A 21,483-nucleotide genomic window follows, 5' to 3' on the forward strand; every position below is an offset into this window, starting at 1 on the left:
TTTCTTTTGCTGTTTTACAGTAAATCCATCATCTTCAAGCTTTATAAAAGATATCCTCCCACGAGTTGAAGGTGGTGATACAGGGAGCACTGGAAGACTTATAACCATTGCAGATGCCAGGAATTATCGACACTGGGGAAGGTCACTCAAGTATAATCCAGCACTTATTGATTTTGAGGTAAAACTTACTTATGTTTAAAACACTGTAATGTGTTTTATGTGTTGTTTTTCAATGTTTCAAACAAGGAAATTTTGCAGAATTTATAGCATTGTGCTTAACTTTTTTTAGCTTTTATTAATAAAATAGCATGCGAGACACTGAGAGTCATTAACAAACATTGCACAAGTGCACTTGAGCTCTTGTCTGCAGCACATTGAGAGTAACTGAATGTGTAACAACTGGGTGGAGCATGCTGCCAGGCAGCCATCACAGGTCTGTTGTGATATTCTGAGTAGTGCTCTTATAGGATAATCAGACTGAGAAGCACAGCTGTCAAAGCTCCTCAAGACAGCAGAGCAATGCAAACTGTCAGTCATCCATAGCAGCACAGCTACTTCTAACATGCTTACTTCTGGTGGCACAGTCAACTGTTTCAGAGATAAGTAGTAGAGGTCTTGTAGTAATTTGTAGAATAGAGTCCTGTTGCATCTGGTACTGCGTTCTGCATAGAACCTGGTAAAGTGCCATGGAAAAGTTCACCTAAAATGGATTGCTTTAGGGGGGGCAGACATTCTATCACCCTTATCAGTCATAACACTGGGTGTAAAGTGGTATAAAGGACAGTAAGTGAAGAGGGGGACAGAAAGAAAAAAAAGCACACAAGAAGAACACATAGTAGAGGTCAAAGGGGTGGGAAAGCAAGATATCTTTTTAGCAGGATTTAGCCCCTTTTTTTACATAAAGAAAGAAAAGATAAAGGTATGGAATGCATTAGAACTCCTGGTTTGGACAGAGGGGTAGGAAACTTCATCGGGGCAATAAGACAAGGATAAAACACAGCAGATAAACAGGGGTGTCTCTGCTTACACTCAAGGTTTGGGTGACAGCTGAAGGACATATACATACAAGGTTGGGAAAATGACTGTGGGGGTGTTGAACAATGCACCAGTTATGGGCAAGAGATGGGGCTGGCATCAAGCAGGTGATAGCGTTGGGTGAAGATGTCCCTACCCAATGACAGGACTGGGCTGTGATGTGAGTGGCCACTAGCTGTGGAGGAGGTACCTCAGTCTCCATTTCTGCTTCATTAGGATCTGCACAGTGGAGACTTCTGGCTAGCATCAAAGACTGAGACAATACTAATTTCAAGAACTTTAATCATACTTTGACTTAGAAAAAGGGTCCTTACCCATCATGGTATTAGAAACCCAATAGGCTTGGAGAAATTAAGAAAATGTGAGAGACACAGTGAGAAATGTGTCTTTTGGAGAAGCTGACTTATAAGATATAAATATACTGTACTGATCATACTCGCCTTACCATGATGTCACTCTTTCTGTCTCCTGTGACTGAATACCTGATTTCACTCTTACTGCTTATAAGGTGTCAGATAAACATGAGCATCATTACAGTGCAACAGACAAAGGATGTAGCACAGCAGGGTGAGTATTTTGGGTGTCTTTTCTGTCATTGTACTGGCTGCACATGCCCATGCCAAACTCTATAACCTCCCCTCGACATAATCTAGTATGTGCTGTGGCCAGTCATGTACCTTAAGGGCATCTTATGGACTTGGCCATCTCTGCATCTGTCAGGGGGGTGTATGATTGCCTCACCCACTTTTCTGTCCCTCACAGAGACGTGGCTGCTTCAGATGGTGTGCGTACAATGGGGATGTTGCTGCATATTTTTTCTTCTCCACAGCAGCTTAGCCAGGTCCATCCCTGACTCCTCTTTGGATCATACTTCTTCCCAATGACATCCTAAGCCTACAGCAGGGATTATTGCAGGAGATGTCACTGTCACCATGCCCCCTTCAGGTTAGGCATGCCTAATTTTCCCTACCTCCCCATCAATTGCCCAAGTCACAAATCAAACCTGGATCACCTAATTCTTAGTCAAGGCTCTGTCCTTCTACATCACCATAGTGGCTCATAGCAGGGTAAGATTGTTGATGTTTTAAATACTGTGATGAACTGGTACTGCTTCTGGCTATTCATATGCAATAACTGTAACAAGTCTAATATGGAAGTAGCAACAATATATTATAAACAGTCCCTGGCCATTTATTTCATGTGACTACCCTCTCCAAGTGATATACTCCACTGGAGATGGATATCATTGACCTCCATCTATGCACCTCATACTATTTCAAATAAAACAGCCTCAGTGGGTGCCTGTCCTACATAGATTCACTGATGTACACATTGCAAATATGTCTAAAAACATATGCTCTATGCCTGGCTCCATGAGACAAAGGGATAAAGTAAAATATAAAAAAAAAACTCAAACCCAACAAGCTAAGAAACCACAATGGCCAGTAAAAATCCAAAGCCCTGAATGCACAGCAGTGCATGGGTGTTGGAGTGGTCAGGAGGAGTAGGGTTGAATGAATGTCTGATGCTTGTTCACCCATCATGTGGGGGATGGAGGCAGCCTGGCTTTCTTCAATGCCAGTATGAAGAACCTGGTAAGCTTAATACTACAAGAGATATGAGACTTGGTTAGGAGGTTGTGCATACACAAAAGCATGTATACAGCACCTGATGGCAGCTACAGGGGAGCCCTCAAGGTTGTTATGGAGCTGGGGAAAGGACAATCAACAAGATCTACTGATTTGCTATCTGCTTAACATTTGACTCTTTTGCCTAAACTGAGGAAAGAATTGGTTCTTGCCATAATGGAGGAACAAAGTGTTTAATTAGATGGAGGAAGTGGATACACTGGGCCAATCCTATGGTCATCATTATTGAAATAACTAACGTAACTGAATAAAAGCATCAGGCATGACAAAAACATTTGCATAATGCACTCCTCACATACATCAGTTATGCGGTCACACATATGTTTCTATTAAGCTACCTTTGCAGAGTAACACTACTTGCTGACTAGTGTGCAGTTACCAAGAAGTTGTCTGTTTGCATACATAGCTACAGCATACATCAGGGCACTGTGGTTGTACCTCTGCTTCTCACTCTTGCAGCAGCTCAGGATGTTGGTGCATTAGGTTATCATGTTTATGCCTACACTGCTCACTGGAGCTTGAATACCTGTAACTGTTGTCAGCTGTTGACCTGAACATATCCCACAGAGCTACATTCTGTGAAATGTTACTTAACAAAAAAAAAAAAAAGTATCATAGCAATATATTTCAAAACTATTCAATTTGATAGTAGCCTACAATCTAGGAGAGCCCTTAGATGACTTTTAGTAGAAGCAAAAGTGCTGGACTTGCAATATACCTTAAGCATTGCCAGACGTGGAAGCAGAGGCAAAAGTTATGAGAGCTACAATGGCTAGCACTTACAAGGTGTCTGGAAACCACAATAATTGCATTTGGTGGTAACACCAGTCATTGTGCTAACAAGACATCTGGCCATGGGTGCAGTATAGGCTGTAGTACCTCTGGCAGTGTTCTGGTTGACCAGTAGTCCTCTTTGTACCATCACTGGCATTCACATCAGGGCATGTGACAATTATATGCAGAGGTACACTAAAATATAATCGTGCAACCTATCTCACCTGACCATTTTAAAGACTAATCTATGTCAAGATTGTCTAATTTGTCTTTCTGCACTAATGCTGTTGCAGCTTTGAAACATAAACAAAACATCAAAAGACTGAAAATACTGTTGTTGGTAAAACCTATAAAAGTAAAGAAATTGAGTCAACAAAATACTTTTCAAGCAGACTTCTATTTTCATTTGATCAAGGTGTTTGATTTCATAAATTATAATCTGTTTAAATTAAATCCAAAGAATATATGTCTTGGGCAAAGATAATTTCCTTGATCAATAGTTTAGTCAAGCAATATCGTACATGGTTAGAATGGCACCCCTCTGCTATGCAGTAAATCAGGGCTTTGATACTCTACTTAAGCTATACCTTCTTACTTGGGTATTTGATTCTAGCATTTTATGCCACTTATGTTAATGATAATATGTTTGGGAAAATATATATATTAGTAAGGAAGATATTTATGTTTTTTATCAAGTACAAAATAAATTATGTAACTGAGGCAAAAGACATGCCCATCAATATCAACAAAACCTAAGTCTTATATTTTGGCAAACTGAAAATTTACAATACCTGTGTTATATACTTGAATTTCAGTATCTGGATCATGTTTTTGTCTTCAAAGATTTATGTTTACTGAGAAATAGAAATCTTATCTTGACTGACCGTATTCTGGAGCTAAGAAGCTGGGGTTCACAAACTTTGGGCTACATTAACTGATTTACAAAATCAGCAAGCAAAACCATTTAAAACCTTTTTATAGGAATATTAGAAACAAAGTTTGATATTATTGTCCATTATGATTTGCATTGCATTGTAAAGGCTGCAGTGGCCACTTGTCAGGTAAATTGCTTGTGCACAGACAGAAATCATACAGTGACAGATTAAAATCTCCTAGCCTATCTATTTTCTTTTATAAAAGACTAAAAAGATGAGACTTATCTTTTAATGTCTGTTGAGATCCTTTTATATTTGAATAATTTATTTTAAAATCTTCTTGCTTATAAGAAAACTTGAGTATAAATAAATTTCAATAAACTCAAAACCATTAAGAAATAGTTTTGTGATAAGTTTGTGGAGTGGCTTACATTTTATGAGTTGTGATACGTCGGTATCTTTAGAGAATTTCTATGATTGAGAGTTACAGCATATAATGGTGGGCAAATATGGACTTCTGTCCCCTGACCTTTTTTTATTTTTATCTTGATCTTGAAACCAAGACTGAGGAGTCTTCTTTTACTTTTCATTTGGGTTTTTTTCAGAATCCCATTAAGAGTGTAACTTCAGCCTTTTTGAAGAAAAGCAGGTTAGAGCTGAGTTTATTTTTTTTTTAAAACAAGTTTATTGTTTTAACATATAAGAGAAATATCATAACAATTTTATACAAATAATTAAAAATAGGTATTATTATAATATTCAACAAAACAACTAAAGTATTTACAAAGACATCCACTACAATCAGATCAATTAATTAAACTAAAATACTGTGCTATTGAAATTAGAATTTTTTTAACAAATTTTGTAAATTATCCCATACAATAAAATGTGATGTTTTTCTAGTTGTTCTCATTCTAATTGTGCTTATTTCCATATGACACATTATATTCATAACATTTTTAAATTCATTGAACGAAGGAGGTGTATCTGAAATCCAATTTCTAGTTATTATTTTCCTAGCCACTGCTAGGATAGACCATAACAAGGGAAGCTTAATCCTTTTAACACATTGAGGTACAGGTGTGTTGAATAATATAAGAGACTTAGAAATAATGAAATTATCTGTAAAAAGAGCCTGCAAAAATTCATTAATTGACTTCCAGTATTCTTTCAACTTCATACAGTCATAAAACATATGAGCCCAGTCAGCATTAATTTCTACATTACATCTCTTACATAGATTATCTTTATTATTAATTTTATTCATCATCAAAGGTGTATAAAAAGATCTATGTAAAAATTTCCATGTATAAAGTCTCCAGACAATGGAAGATGTAGTTCTATAAGCAGATTCCAATATATATTGTTTATCTTGTTGAGTTGGTGGGTCCCCATTAATAGAGGTGAAATAATTCCAGTATGAATCTACATTGTAAAAAGTTTCTTGTCTGATAATTTTATGTATATATGAAAGTTTACCTTTATCAGAAACGTTATGCTGTAAATTTATTATCAAGTAATCAATCAGTTTTGGAATAGATTCTTTAACTGTTATAGACATTAGATCTATTCTATCAATGAGATGTTGTCTAAAGATCTGAACCTCTAACCAGCAAGTTTCTCTTAGATCAAATTCTTGTTTTAAGAAATCTAGATTTTTAACTTTATTATCAGATATCAGCTGATACCAGTACTTTAGATTATTATCTATAGCTAAATGAGCTCCTTCAGAAGTAGATGACATAAGCATACCCTGAGTATAAATTATAGGAATACAATAAAATTCCATTCCCTATACTTAGGGTGCATGAATATAAAGTTACGATAACTAATAATAATATTTAATGGGTAACAGACCATATGTTTAGGTGTAATAGGTGAAGTACAAAATTCCTTTAGCAACCACAACATGGAGTTATTTATAATCATATTTTTATGTGTTAAGGAGATTTTCATGAAGTGCATACTAATTAGCTCCCAATAATCTTTCCATTTTGCGACATATGACCGATCTATTAATAAAGTAATAACTTTTATAATAGAAGAGATAATATATAAATTAAAGTCTGGAAAAGAAATACCCCCTTGAGACCAGCTATTAGTATGTTTCTTTAATGCAATCCTAGGTCTATTAGGTGCCCATACGAAATTTAACATTAGTGTATTCAGTTTCTTGATAGTTATTTTTGTAGGTGAAAGTATTATTGATTGTATTAAGTATAAAATCTTGGGGAATATTATCATTTTAATAATTTTAAGTCTCTCCTCCATAGTAAAAAACATATTATTCCAGGTATTAAAAAGATTTTGTATATTAAGAAAACAGGTATTATAGTTATTATATATAATAGATTTAATATCTTTAGATAGTATTATACCTAAATAAGTTATCTGACCTGAGTTGGGTACATATTTAGTAAAATCACTAATGAGAGTATTTTTTTGTGTATATATATAGGTAGTATTTTAGTTTTTTCTTCATTGAATATTAAACCAGAAATACTTTTAAAATTCATCATTTTATCAAATAAAGACTGCATAGAAGAATTAGATCCTGCTGATGTAATTAGAACATCATCTGCAAAAGTTGAATTTTGATGTTGTATTTTCTTCTATTTCAAAACCCTCTATGTCAGTACTGTTTCTAATCAAATTAGCCCAAGGCTCCATTACTAAAGTGAATAATAGTGGAGAAAGTGGACATCCTTGCTTTGAACCTTTAAGAATGGGTATTTTTTTGTGAAACATATGTTCCTACCTTAATATAAGCCAGCGTTCCTTTGTATAAATGCTCAATTAAATTTACAAATGCATCAGAGAAATTTGTGCACTTCAGTAAGGTAAACAGATAGTCCCAACTTACTGAATCAAATGCTGAACCTATATCAAGACTAATAAGTGTTAAATCTTTCTTTTTCCTATTTGCAAAATCAATTAATGTTAAAGTTCTTCTTATATTATCAAAAGTATTTATATTTACAATGAAGCCCGTCTGATCTATGTCTATAATGCCGGGGATAATTGTCTTCAATCTATCAGCAAAAATACTCATAAACATTTTATAATCAACATTAAGTAATGAGATGGGTCGATATGAAGAACATCTAGTTGGATCTTTATTAGGTTTTAAAATTGGTGAAATAAATGTATATTGCCAAGATGGGGGGGTTATTAACTCAGTTTGGGCCAGAATAAAAACCTTATGTATTAATGAATATGTAGTTTTAGAAAGGATTTTATATATCTCTGGTATAATACCATCATTACCCGGTGCTTTGTTTGATTTAAGCTTATTTATTTGTGTAATAACTTCTGTATATGAAATACTCTTGTCCAATAGTTTAATCTGTTGTTTATTAAGCTTTTTATTCATGTTTGTGGTTATAAACTCCTTTATTTTATCTTTAGGTTCCATGTTAATGTTGTTATGGTTAATCCTGTGAAAGTGATTTCTAAATTCATCCAGTATTTCTGGTATACTAGAAACATTCTTCTTTTCCTTAGAGAAAAGATTTCTTTGATATGGTTTTGTTTATTCAATCTTTTTGTTTTATTTTTAAGTCTATGTAAGTATTTGGGGCTTATTGAATAAGACAAAACTTGTATTTCTCTAAAGTTATTTTAACTTTATGAGTTAAAATTTCTTTGTATTTCTCATTTAGTTTGTTTATTTCTTCAATAACTTTCTTGTCCATAATATTTTCTTTATTATTATGTTTATAAGAGTCTAGTTTACTTTGAATATCTAACAATTCCTTATCCCAAGATTTCCTTTTGTTATTATACCATCTGATACTTTGTCCATATAGATATGATTTTAAGGCATCCCAAACATAGACAATGGAGACTTCAGGAGTATTATTTATGTCTAGAAAATGTTGTACTTCTGAAAGTATATATTCTTTATAGTCTTTTAGCTGAGTTAAGTATGCTGGTATCCTTTTGATCTGAACATTATGAGTATTTTTATCATGAATTCAAAAACAATTGAGTTATGATCAGATATAGGACATGAAATGATTTTGGAATTAATTAAATCTGTTACCATCTGGTTAGAAATAAAGACCCTATCTATTTTTGAATAAGTTTTGTATCTGTTAGAAAAAAGGTGTATGGTAATGATTTTGACTCTATCTGATTATTAATATCATTCAAATGATAAGAATTAGCAAAATCATTTAAATGTTTTGCATTAGATGTAATTCTTCTTTTCTTTATAGTGGTAGTATCACTTTCATGTAGTATACAATTAAAATCACCAGCTAAAATAATATCCCCTATAGAGAATGATATGATCTTATCAATATGATGTTTCACTGTATTAATACCAATTCCAGGTATCCAGTATACATTAATTAAAGTGTAAGTCTTCCCATTAATTTGTATTGTAACCATACAAAACATTCCTTTGTCATCCTGATAAGACTTAATGGTTTTAGGAATGGGCATACTTTTATTCCATAAAATAGCCACTCCTCTTTTTTCTGAGTGTGCTCTGAACTAACCAATACTGCATACTTATTAGTGGCTAGTTTATCAATATCTTTTTTCAAGAGATGGGTTTCTTGCAGGAAGACTAGATTGGCCTTGTGTAGATTGATGTATCTTATTAGGCTTGCCCTTTTACACGGATTATTCAATCCATTAATGTTTAAAGAAATTCCTTTTAAAGATGTCATTTGGCATTTTTAAAACTCAAGAATCTTATGATCAAAATAACAAATAACAAGATAAGTAATGTTACATCTCCTCCTTTAGGTGTACCTTTAAATATAGCTGTATTTATTAAATCTCTTATGGGATTTTGTATAGGATTCAATTTTGTTTGTAGTGACAATGAGTGTACAAAATATATTGTGGATGTCAAAACTATATACATATAACAATGAACAAGTGAAAATAATGTAAGGATTAAACCTTGCATCCCGCCTGGAGTTGAAAACTCCAACTTAGAGCAGTATTTACTACTCAAGTTAACCCCCTACCCTAAGCAGCAGTACCTCAGCTACCACCTTATCAATTTAATACCAGTTATATTTAACTGAGGTTAACAGTTTTCAATTCAATTATCTATCAAGACAAAACTACACATTTGGTAAAACAGCATCATATAAACTAAAATAAACTTTTTTTTTTTTTTTTTTTTTTTAAAAAAACTGTTCATACTATTATATAGATCTATGTAATATATAACACTTGAATTCTAATAGCATTCAAATAATCTTAATGTTAGAAATCAAGAGGAGAGAAAATGATGTTCTAACATTCATTTAAATCAAAAACTTTGGCTAATATGATTCAGACATTACATGCATTAAGATGCATCTATTTTCTGTCATGTGAATTCTATCAACAGCTTCCAAAAAAATCTTGAATTGTTTGTATATGAGCATTTACTTAAACTCATTATTGTCAATAGAGTAAAATATTGTATTCATAAAAATTATTATAAATCATATTGCATAGTTATGCAGATTCTCAGAAACACCTGCGTTATTACCTAAAAAAAAAAAAAAAAAAAAGCCATCACACACATAAACACAGACACACACACATACATATACACACACATATACACACACACACACACACACACACACACATACATATACACATACACATATATACATAGATACACACACACACACACACACACACACACACACACACACACACACACACACACACACACATATATATATATATATATATCTGATCTCACTGAGTTGTGTGTTAGTAGAGCACTATCCTACTTGCTGTCCCTAGAATAAATCTGTCTGCTTTATACAAAATAATGCACAGCAAACACATATTAGTAACCAGATTTTACAATCATGCTAACCTACTGCTTTAAAATATATCACATGACATTTCTTCCAGAATAGAGTTATAAGATTATTTATGCTTGCCAATCAGATGAATTAAATGAGTTATAGTAAAGTATATGTTTGGGACACGTTTTTAACACAGATTATTATGCTACTGTTAAGTAGATTTTCAAAAACATTTAAATAAATGTTTCATTTTCTATGCCTTCTAAAATAAGATATTTACTTGCTACAAGAAACTACATCATCCAAACTCATCATAACTGACATATTTTATGAATAGAGTATTTTTCCTGAATCTGTGGTGTGTCAGTGTGATAACCTTGTCAATGTTTATACTAACTGCTTTCAGTTTCTCTGTGAAAATTCTGTGAGTGAAGCTTCTGAGGAAACTCATGGACACTATGCATGAGACAGCCCACATCCCAGATTGTCTCCTTAACATTTTGGCGGAAACTTATTAAAACTTGTGGCAAACATTCATTTTGTCAATAGAGTAAAATATTGTATTCATAGAAATTATTATAAATCATATTGGATAGTTATGCAGATTCTCAGAAAAAAGCCATCACACTCACACACACACACACACATACATACACACACACACACACACACACACACACACACACACACACACACACACACACACACACACACACACACATATATATATATCTGATCTCACTGAGTTGTGTGTTAGTAGAGCACTATCCTACTTGCTGTCCCTAGAATAAATCTGTCTGCTTTATACAAAATAATGCACAGCAAACACATATTGGTAACCAGATTTTACAATCATGCTAACCTACTGCTTTAAAATATATCACATGACATTTCTTCCAGAATAGAGTTATAAGATTATTTATGTTTGTCAATCAGATGAATTAAATGAGTTATAGTAAAGTATATGTTTGGAACACAAATTTTAACACAGATTATTATGCTGCTGTTAAGTATATTTTCAAAAACATTTAAATAAATGTTTCATTTTTATGCCTTCTAAAATAAGACATTTACTTACTACAAGAAACTACATCATTTAAACTCATTATAACTGACATATTTTATGAACAGAGTATTTTTCCTGAATCTGTGGTGTGTCAGTGTGATAACCTTGTCAATGTTTATACTAACTGCTTTCAGTTTCTCTGTGAGAATTCTGTGATTTGAAGATTCTGAGGTAACTCAAGGACATTGTGCATAAGACATCCCACATCCCAGATTGTCTCTCTTAACATTTTGGCGGGAAACTTATTAAAACTAATGACAAACATTCATTTAGCAGTGTAAATGCATCTAAACATGACAGAACCTCCACAATGTATTCCACAGATCATCACAGCCTCTATGCAAGTGAAATTAAACTCAAAATTACCAACAAGCAATAAAACTCAGCATTCTTCTCCCAACTCAATTTTCATACAAATCCTATTATTCACTGTGCCCACACAGTCTAAAGCATTTCTATATATTAATAAAGAAAAGAAAAGAGAGTAGAAAATAAAAGGGAGTGAGGCAGAAATAAAAAATGTAAGAGAAAGCTGTAAGAAGTATATACAATGGAATGTTACTTACTGTTTATATTAATAGAGTTAAAAATAAAACATATTATTTACTCTTATTTAGTTCTGATTATTATTAGTTAAAGCATGACAGATTATTTACAAACAAGCATAAGCAGTATAATCAAGAAAGTATAATTAGAAATAGCATTTGAAGAACTTATAAACTTTTACAAGAAATAAATATGTTATTATTCTATTAATGATATTTTCATTACTGTTCTCTCCTGCCCTCCCCACCCTTTACCCACTACATAATCTAAATAGAATGTCATTGTTTAAACAAAGAAAATAATAAAAGAAGAAGGAAAAAAAAAAGGTAAAGATAAAAAATGTATCAAATTACTAACCTTACTTTTTCAGAAAGAAAAACAAATCGAGTCACAGCCTGCCATTAAATCCTCAGGCATTTTGACTGGTTATGAAACAAAACATTTCTTTGCACATAGAGAATAACTTTGATTAAATCTTTTCCAAAATATTTGTGGCTTTCTGGAAATGCAGGAACTATATTCAAAAGATTAATAATGAACTAAAATGATGAGAGAGAAAAAAAACATATAACAAATCATTTGTTTTTAGTCTCTTCTTCTTCTCTGAAGTCTTCCAGGAAGCTTCAGTTGCCAATCTCTTTAATGAAGAACTAGCCCATTCCATTTCTTCTATTTTATCCAAAATCCTTTTTTCTTTGACAAACAGTAAAGCAGAGTCTAAATCCTCGAAGACCTTAGGACCATCAGGAAGGAAGATTTTAAGCTTGGCAGGAAACAGAAGGTATGTTTTAAACTGTGCTTTTTTAAGCTCCCTTATTAGTGGCAGAAAAACTTTTCTTTTAGCAATTACCATGGAAGAATAGTCATTGTCAAAACACACAGTTGTCTCATAAAACTTAACAGGAGCTTTAGCCCAAGCAGATTTAAGAACCATCTCTTTATCAAAAGATGATAGAAATCTAACTATAACTTATCTAGGATAGTTTTTGTTAGAGTTAGTATTAGCTATAGATCTATGTGCTCTTTCGATACCAAAAGAGAATGCTTCTGGTAAATCTAAAGTTTTAGGGAGCCATGTTGTTAAAAAAGAAGTAATATTGTTACCTTCAATATTTTCTGGCAGTCCAAAAATCCTAATGTTATTGTGCCTAGATCTATTTTCCAGGTCATCCAGCTTTGTTTGTAAATGTGTATTTTGTTTCAGCAGAAACTCAATGTTGATTTCCTGTTCTTGTATTTTATTTTCCATGTCATTCACAGCTTCTTCTATGCCTGTCATCTGGATCTTCTGTTGTTGCAGGTCCATATGTAACAAGTCTATTTGTTTTGTAGTTTTTCTATGAAAGTGTCTATTTTAGTATCCATTTTATCCATCTTAGCAGTAAGTTGCTGGACTATAATTATCAGAGACTGAAGTTCTTTCTTGATGCTGGAGTCTTGAGAATTTGTCTTACTGGAACTCATTTCAGACTGATAAACTGACAGGAAAATTTCCAAAGTAATTTCTGACAGGAATATTATTAAGATTTCCTTTCTTTTTTAGATATAGTTCAAGAACTATATAAAACAAACATATTTAGAAAGAAAATTACTTCAAGAATTAATTTTTTAAGTAATTAATTCCTGTCAATGTAATGAAATTGGTGGAGCTGAAGAAATCTGCTGCTATCCTGTGTTCATCCTTGGCCACGCCCAGCTGAGTTTATTTTTCTTTGCACATGTGGAGATAAAGAAGACCATTGTATACTCCAGGCTCCCTTGTGGTAGATCCTTCAGATACCATAGACTGGTATCACTTATCAGAAAAGGGTGGAAGATTTTTACAAGTTTCAGGCAATAATAATGCTTTCCCCCTCTGGTACGGGTTGGTAAGAGGTCTTTCTTCTTTACCACGTTTTTTTCAACTCTTGTAGTTAGAGCCCCCTCACTGGACCTAATTTTCATCCTATTTCTAATGACACTGAAGTCTGATCCTCAGGAGGCACTACCAATGTCTTTGCCAGTGTCAATCTTGGCTGGTGTCTCAGAGTTGAGATTGCAGCCTTTAGGTTTTGTGGCATTGAATCTGCTATAGCATTGACTGTTTCTTTGCTGATTCCAACATTGTTGAGTGACACATAGCCTCAGCTCAGGCTTTGCCTGTCAGCAATGGTCTTAGTCCAAGTTTTTTCAGAGCCATTGCTGAAGTCACTGAGGTCAGTCTTTGATCCTTCATTGTCGATGGTCTTGAAGTTAGTTTTTGGGACTGATAGATATCACAAGCTCTATGCTTTGGATTGGGCTCTGTGGGTCAATGTCAGGGCCAATTCCTTCAGTTCCAGCTTCAACCCTAACAGATCTTAATGTCAGGGATTCCAGTCACTATCATCAAACTCGGTCATGACATTGGTGTCAGCCTTGATGGTGAATATGATGTTGCAGACCCCACCGGGTTTGCTGCCTTCAGCACCTGCACAATATTCAGGCTCCATCCATGATGCCACTTTAATTTCCTACTGTTCATATGATCAGGATACAATGTTTGGTGAACCCTCCATGTAGCTTACCTAATGTGTGTCTGTTACAGCACAGGTTTTTATAATCATCCACAGACAACTTACCTTTCCTACACTACATGAAGCAGAAGTGTAAAGAGAGACACTAATAGTCCTCTGAGAAGTCAGATGTAGATAAGGATGAAAGTGCTGATTCCCCACAGTTCCCCAGGTGCCACAAGTTCAGAGAGATTTTTAGAAATTATAAGGTAAAAAAGGGGATACATACTGACTACACTGTTTTTCAGTGCATTCTACAAGAGGGCTTCTCATCCCCCCAACCTTTTTCATGGGTAGTCCCCCCCCCCAGTGAACAACCAAGGCAGTATGGGACAACCCTCTAGTTGTGATACCTGTACTGAAGAGCCCAGATGAGACACTCTCACCTCCCAGAAAAGGCCATGCTGTGAAAAGACACCAAAGGTTGATTCCAAAATAACAGTGGCTGCTATTAAAAAGGTTCAAATTCTACATAATCCTGCTGTCCATCCCCAGAAAATGAGTCCTGCAACATGGATAATTTGTGGAGGTGAGTTTGCATGTCTTCTGCTTTTAACCTGAGGGTGATGAAATGTTTTTCTTATACGCTCCATGCCGAGATTTCACAAATGAGATAAGCCAGTCATTGGAAGGGTTGTCTGATAGCATTTAAGTTACAGTCTCAGATAGAAACCATTCCCTCAGTTACTGACATTGTCATGTGCTGAGTACATAGTTCTGTGGATGGTGTAGGAAGAGCAGCAGGTAACAGAAGAGGTCCTTATGTTTTTGCTGCCCAGAAAGCTAATATTTGAGAACACAGAAGAATAAGTAGATTAACTTTCTTCATGGGCTTCAGCAAAAGACCTTTCCCCATTCATGGCTCCAGTGCTTTCAGTCTTAGGGAATCTTGTCTAAATCTTGACTCTGTACTCATTTATTCCCATTAAAGATCATTCAGCAGCAGTTTCTAACTTTCACCAGGGAGTATATTTTCAGTCTTTAGTCTTCTCTAAAGCCTTCCTGAAGGGTAGGCCATTAACTTCTTAGCAGGTTCATTACCTTGTGTAAGAGAAACTGATTTTCTCTTCTTTTAAGCCTGCATTTCTTTAATTCTTGCAACTATTACTTCAGTCAGAAGCAAAGTTGTAGCACACAAGTTCAGTGCCCAGCATGACACACACATTTTACATCCTCTGGTGCCACACAAACTTCATTTAAGTTCCACCCACAGCCATGCACCTACTATTAAGTGAAAGGACCTTACTCCAAATTCTCAAAGAGTTTGAGAAGCCCATGGAGAAAGTTAATCTACTTATTCTTCTGTGTTCTCAAATATTAGCTCCTCTAATCTGCATTAATATCTGTATTACATCTGGTAGATAACACTGAAGATTAAGGCTCAGACTGTTAACATGATGCTTCCAGCAGTCAAAGGTACAGAGACTGATTCCTTTCACCTCCATGTGCATACTGCCAGTGACAAAATCAGTTAGCCTGACAGCATTTTTGGGTCACCCTGATAAGGGGAACTTATGGGTTTACTCTGTTAATAAATGTATAAAATGAAATCAAAACTGCTCCATCCCCTCTCTCCTTTTTCATGGAAACTTACAGGACAAAGGGAGAGGCTGCCTGGGACACAAACCATTTATGGGTATGATCAGCATTGCAGAATACAGCTGGATCAGTCCCTGTAAACAGTCTAGCTTATCATTTAAGAAGGGCAATTGCAACCATGACCACTTAAATGGCATTGCATTCAGTCAGTGTAGCAACTGCTGTGCGGGAGCATGGACAGTAGTGTATAGGAGCTGCCAATTGGCCACTGACTTACAAGTTTGTAAAAATTATTTAAACAGCTGGCTTACAGTGACTGATTTGTATCAGTTCTACAGTACTGACTTGTACCTGCCACTGAGTCATGCTATGGACTCTTGCAAGGAGCAAGAATAACTTTTTGTTACAGATTTTGAAAGTTGCGTTTTGGAGTCAGTTTTGCCAATGTCTATTATATAAGCGCTAATAGCATCTTGCTTTTTTAATTTCTCCAAGACTTTTGGGTTTCTAACATCATGACAGGAATGAAACCAATTCATCATTCAAAGTATGATTAAAGTTCATGAAATTAGTATTGTTTCACTCATTGATGTTAGTGAAAAGTGCTTTTTGCATCACCTGCATTGTGCCAAGAATTGACTCCTTCTGCTATCCATACAGAGTAACATGTAGCGGTAACATATCTAAATAAAACTGTAAATTCTTTTTATGAGACTCTGGGTATCCTTCTACACTGCCCTTGTTTCTGCCTACAAATCCTGGTATTTTATGACTGTGTTTCTCTGTACGTAAGACACTGCAATCATTGGGTATAGCAATTTCAATGATCAATGTTACTTTTGTCTTCTTTTCGTAGAATACTATATGTGGTTTTCTCACATCTATTATTTGTCTTTTGGCTCATGTTTCCAATGCTTTTCAGCTACTTCAATATTATAGTGCTTGGACAATCCTTCATGCAACAGTCTTGCCACATTATTATGCCTTTCAGTATACAGGCCTTTAGCCATTAGTGTATCACACCCAGCAACAAGATATGTGACTGTTTCCAATTCTGTTTTATAAAACCTGCATTTTTCTGTTTCTCCGACATGTTCAATCGATTTTGTAAATCGGTATGCATGTAGTCAACATCCTTTCATCTTTTGGTTTAAATTTATCTCTCCTTCACCATTCCTGCATTAAGTCCTGATTGACATGAGGTTGTTGCAGGAGGTTTCCGTACTTGCAACTATATTATGCATTTTCCATGTCTTGCCTTCTCATCTGATCCTTCACCTTATATTCTTTCTTTTGTTTTTTTGGCACATTCAGTTGCTGCCTGATTTTTATCTACTTCAGGTTTGATTTTCATTCCCGCTTGATACCAATATGCATGCTCCTTCTAAACTAAGTAGGGAAGTCATCTTAGACTTGTTCTCCTCATGTTTTAAAACTCTATATCTTCTTGTCAATGTGGAGGGTCTGATGCAGCAAAAAGATTTTATGCAGCTATATCAGCTATTCGCTTAGGCTAAATCACTTTTTAGACTGCTTTTTTGGACCTCTGATCTGGAGGACATCTATTATCTTGACCCAAAACTTGTTTAACAAGGGGATTCCAGGGCTTTGCTCAGGGTGGTAAATGACTTAGCCACAACTATATTAGTTGCATAGATCCTAGCTTACTCACAGGATGAGCTAACAATCAAGTAGCCAATATAGACCTCAAATTTCACAATGGATAGAAAACAGCACCAAATGAAGAATATAATTGGGCCTGAAACTGCCACCTAAGGCTAATCTAGAGCTCGTGTTTGCAAAGTTAATTAAAAGTATCCATTGCCTAACAAATGCCACACAGGGATATAGCTTATCACATTCTTCAGTCTCCAAGACAGTCATGTCTATTCTGGATTTCTAAAATACTGACATTTCATTTTTTAACTAAGTACTTTTCTTCATATAAATCTATACATTTGCAGTGCCATGCCTAAAATTATAAATTAGTGGTAGTCTGCCACAATATTTTTGCCAAAACACCATTTTTTGTTGACACTCTGAAAGGGTTTGCACAGCACAAAAGATGCCGGTGAGAAAATGATCCATATTACAAGTCAGGGATGTACCATATCAAAAACACTATCTTTGGGGGTGAAATAATGAGGTCATTAAATATACTCAAAACTTAAAGATGTAAGTCTTTATCTTTCCACAAAAACACTGTACAGATACTCCTGACAGAAAGCTAATTTAAAATAACTTCTGCACCATCTCTTCACAATCAGTATCAAAACTCCAGCTGCAGTAAATTTCACAATACAATAAACCTTGTAAGGGTATACCTTTGGTGTGCAGCTGATGTAAGGGCTAAGATCACCCTATAAGAGGACAGCAAGCTAAATCGGAGAAATGCACGCTTTAATCAAAGCACAACACTGAACTGATCATTTTCTTCATTTATGTATAGAAAAGGGTAGGGAGCAGGCGGAAAGAAGAAAAGGATGTATCAATAAATAAATAATATGCCATTAATCTTTTCCTACAAGCTGGCATCCTGTGTGGTTGTCCATCAAGCCACCCTTTCTACAGCTCTGGCTAGCTGTATCTCAGAGCTAAAACTTTTTTCAGTGGAGACACCTTAGCTGACCTTTCGTAAATATATCCTTGGCCACTAATTCGTCTGTTATATCCAGGGTAGTAACTTAAACCAATCACAGCCAAACCATTCTGTGATTTTCTTTCACAATTATTTTAATAGCGATGAATGCCTTCTGCATTGTATGGGTATACACAGAAAACTGAGATTTTGTATTAGCAAGGCAAAGTCTGTAAGGAATGATTTGGCTTCTCTCTGCAGGTAAGACAAATTTTCTCCTTAACACTATTATATTTAAAGTGCTTCATAACAGGTGCTGCCCCTGCTTCTCAACAAACTCCCCAGCAAAAGTTAAACCTAGACACTCAAGATTAATGACTGCTTTCAATGTTTTGCGACATCTTACACATACTATCCTCTTGGCAAAGAGCATTTTTTTTAAATAGCACGAGGCACCTGGAACAGACATCTTCAGAAAATACATGCATACATACATACATGAATAAAATATGCAACTCATTTTATTCAAGTTTCCTGAAGCACCCAATCAAAGTAAATAAATATAACTGCTTCTGTGATAGACTGGCTGCCTTTTCACAAGTAATGCTAAACATTTTCCTTCTTTATATACCAATCTGCTCAACTTAGCTTCTTTCAATGTTCTGAACTACTTTTCTGCCTAACACTCTCTGAAAGAAGCTTCAGACTTACTGCTATTTACAATTTGCACTCTTCAGCCATGAAAATGTTAATCTGGATGTAGTCTGCTCTGTCAGTGCTCTGTTTTGTAAATATTAGCTTGCTGCTTTCCTGTACTTCATTGTGCATTTATTTTTACACTGTTTTTATAGTTAGATTCCTAATTATTTTATATAATTTTGTTTTGAGCTGCTTTCTTTAATGTTCTAATTTTATGTTTCGGTATCACTATAATTGTTCTATATCAATATTATTGTTGCCTTTGCCTTTGTGGTTCTGGTCAGGGCTGAAAAGGGTCCATTGACCAGTTAATTTTACCCAGTTAACTAAAGTTAAATGAATGCTCTTTATTTACTTTTTGAATAAGAAACTCAGAATGTAATATTGTCATTCTAAGCACAATATTTTTTTTGCCTCTGTTACAGCAACACATTTCAAAGCAATTTCTTTCTCTCAAGCCTTTTTTCACAATGCAGAATTGCACAATACCTGTGCAGCAGCTGCTTTGCTTTTGGCCTTCACTGAATACATTTGCAAGACACTATAGGCTGGAAATAATATAAAGCTTCAGCTCTTCCTTTGGGAGTTACAGTAATCAGAGGTATGTTCCCAAGAGGGAGATCACCCAGGAGGTTTAGCTTGGGACTTTGCCTTGCTTTTACTGAGGATGGACCACCTTCTCATGCCAGATACAGAAATTATCATGCCAGATAGAAAGTTATAAGTTTACCATAATGATACACGTGGCTGAGAAGGTCTATGCTTTATTTTATTTTTATTTATATTTATTTCTGAGGTAACACACTGATGTCCATGGGCCTTTTTCAGTCTCAGCCTGGGAGCAGTTAGACAATGGAGGCTGTTGTGGTGTGTTCTGGTGTGTTCTGGTGTGCTATGTCACATACTTTCTCACTTACTCATTGCTCTTGGGATTTATGTATAATCTTGCTCTGCTTTGCTTGGCACACTACAGATATATAGAGGAAGGACTTTGCAGTGTATTGTGTGATAACTGGAGGGACCTTGTAACCCAGTAAAGTTTTAGTTCCTAAGCTGTCCTTATATCAGCCTGCATTAGTCTGCATGACTGACTGTCTGTTACCAAAGATGGATCTGCTTATCATGCTCTATCATTAACATTCACTTGCCATATCTTTATAGAGACCCTTTTTCCTCTTATTCTCTGACAGCACTTTAAGAAAATAAGTCATGTAGGTTTGCAATTTGTATTACAGTTACTTGCTGCAAAGTTTTCTCTCTATATTGCTTTGACTTACAACTAGAAGTAAATGTTTATCTTGTGACCTGACACTAAGGTAATGCGGCCTCAGTCTGGAATTAACTTTGTTTAGTGCTTGTTGAGAAAAAATTCTCATTAGGCAGCAGTTAAGGTGCATTAAAATTTTATTCAGGAGAAATCAGCATCTTCCAGTCTTATTAGCACCTTTTCTCCCTGGACCAGATTGTCAATACACCGATCAGGGTTGCAACCATACTGGATCTGATCTTCACTAATATGGGAAGGTGCTACACACACACCCTAGTGTAATGTTTTCCTCTGGTGAGAGCAGACAAGAAAATGGTCTCCTTTGAAGTAAAAATAAAACTTGTAACCCTAGCTATTTCTGAAGTATTCAGGAACTAATCCAAAGCCAACTTCCTACTATTAAGTGATAACCTAGCAAAATTTCAAAACCCCATAAACCCTGAGATCACTGCTGCCTATGCAGAACTGTTCACAGAAATACTATACAGGAATGTTAGTAGCTGCATAGAGGAAGCTCTACCAACCAGGAAGAAGTACACAACTAACCGAAAAAACAAGCCACCTTGGTGGAATCACAGCATCAATAGGCTGTACAACAGAAGGAAGAAAATCATGGTAAAAATTAGGGGCACAGCACCTAGCAGGATAAAACCACTCTCATGAAATGCAACAAACAACTCAGAGGACAGCTAAAGAATACAAAGCCAAATCTGAGATAAATTTGGCCTCCCACGTCAAGGACAACCACAAGACATTCTTTAGCTATGTCCACAACCTCAAAGGCAATACACAATTGTATGCAGAACTCATTGTTACTGGAGCCACCTATACTGAGCCAGAAGACATAGCAAACCTAATGGCCAACAAATTCAGCGTCAACTTTACCCCTCTGTCCCCTTCAAACTTCCCCTCAGGAAATACCATTAAATATAACTCCCCTTGCAATCACTAGGGAACAGGTCCATAATGCTCTCTGTAAGGCCAGGAATACACCATCAATGGACCCAGACAATATTCCATAATGCTTTCTAAATAGCATGAAACACGGCCTATCAGGACCTCTGGAATTACTATTTAACTGTAGCCTCCAAACAAGCTTCATACCTTATGAATGGAGTAGAGCAGCAGTCATCCCTCTGCACAAAGG

The 21,483-nt window shown here is 35.2% G+C and overlaps 1 protein-coding gene across 1 annotated transcript in view; it reads left to right on the forward strand.

Moving 5' to 3' along the window:
• The window catches only part of C8A (complement C8 alpha chain), a 597,456-nt gene that overhangs the window by 496,350 nt on the left and 79,623 nt on the right, over nt 1-21,483 (forward strand). Inside the window, exon 9 of the mRNA XM_044085514.1 lies at nt 21-178. Within this exon, the coding sequence (XP_043941449.1) occupies nt 21-178 (158 nt within the window). The remainder of the gene's footprint in view (nt 1-20; nt 179-21,483) is intronic.

This window comes from Protopterus annectens, chromosome 10.part0, assembly GCF_019279795.1.
Source record: "Protopterus annectens isolate FY-2018-M chromosome 10.part0, PAN1.0, whole genome shotgun sequence".
In the NCBI taxonomy this organism is placed as follows: domain Eukaryota; kingdom Metazoa; phylum Chordata; order Ceratodontiformes; family Protopteridae; genus Protopterus; species Protopterus annectens.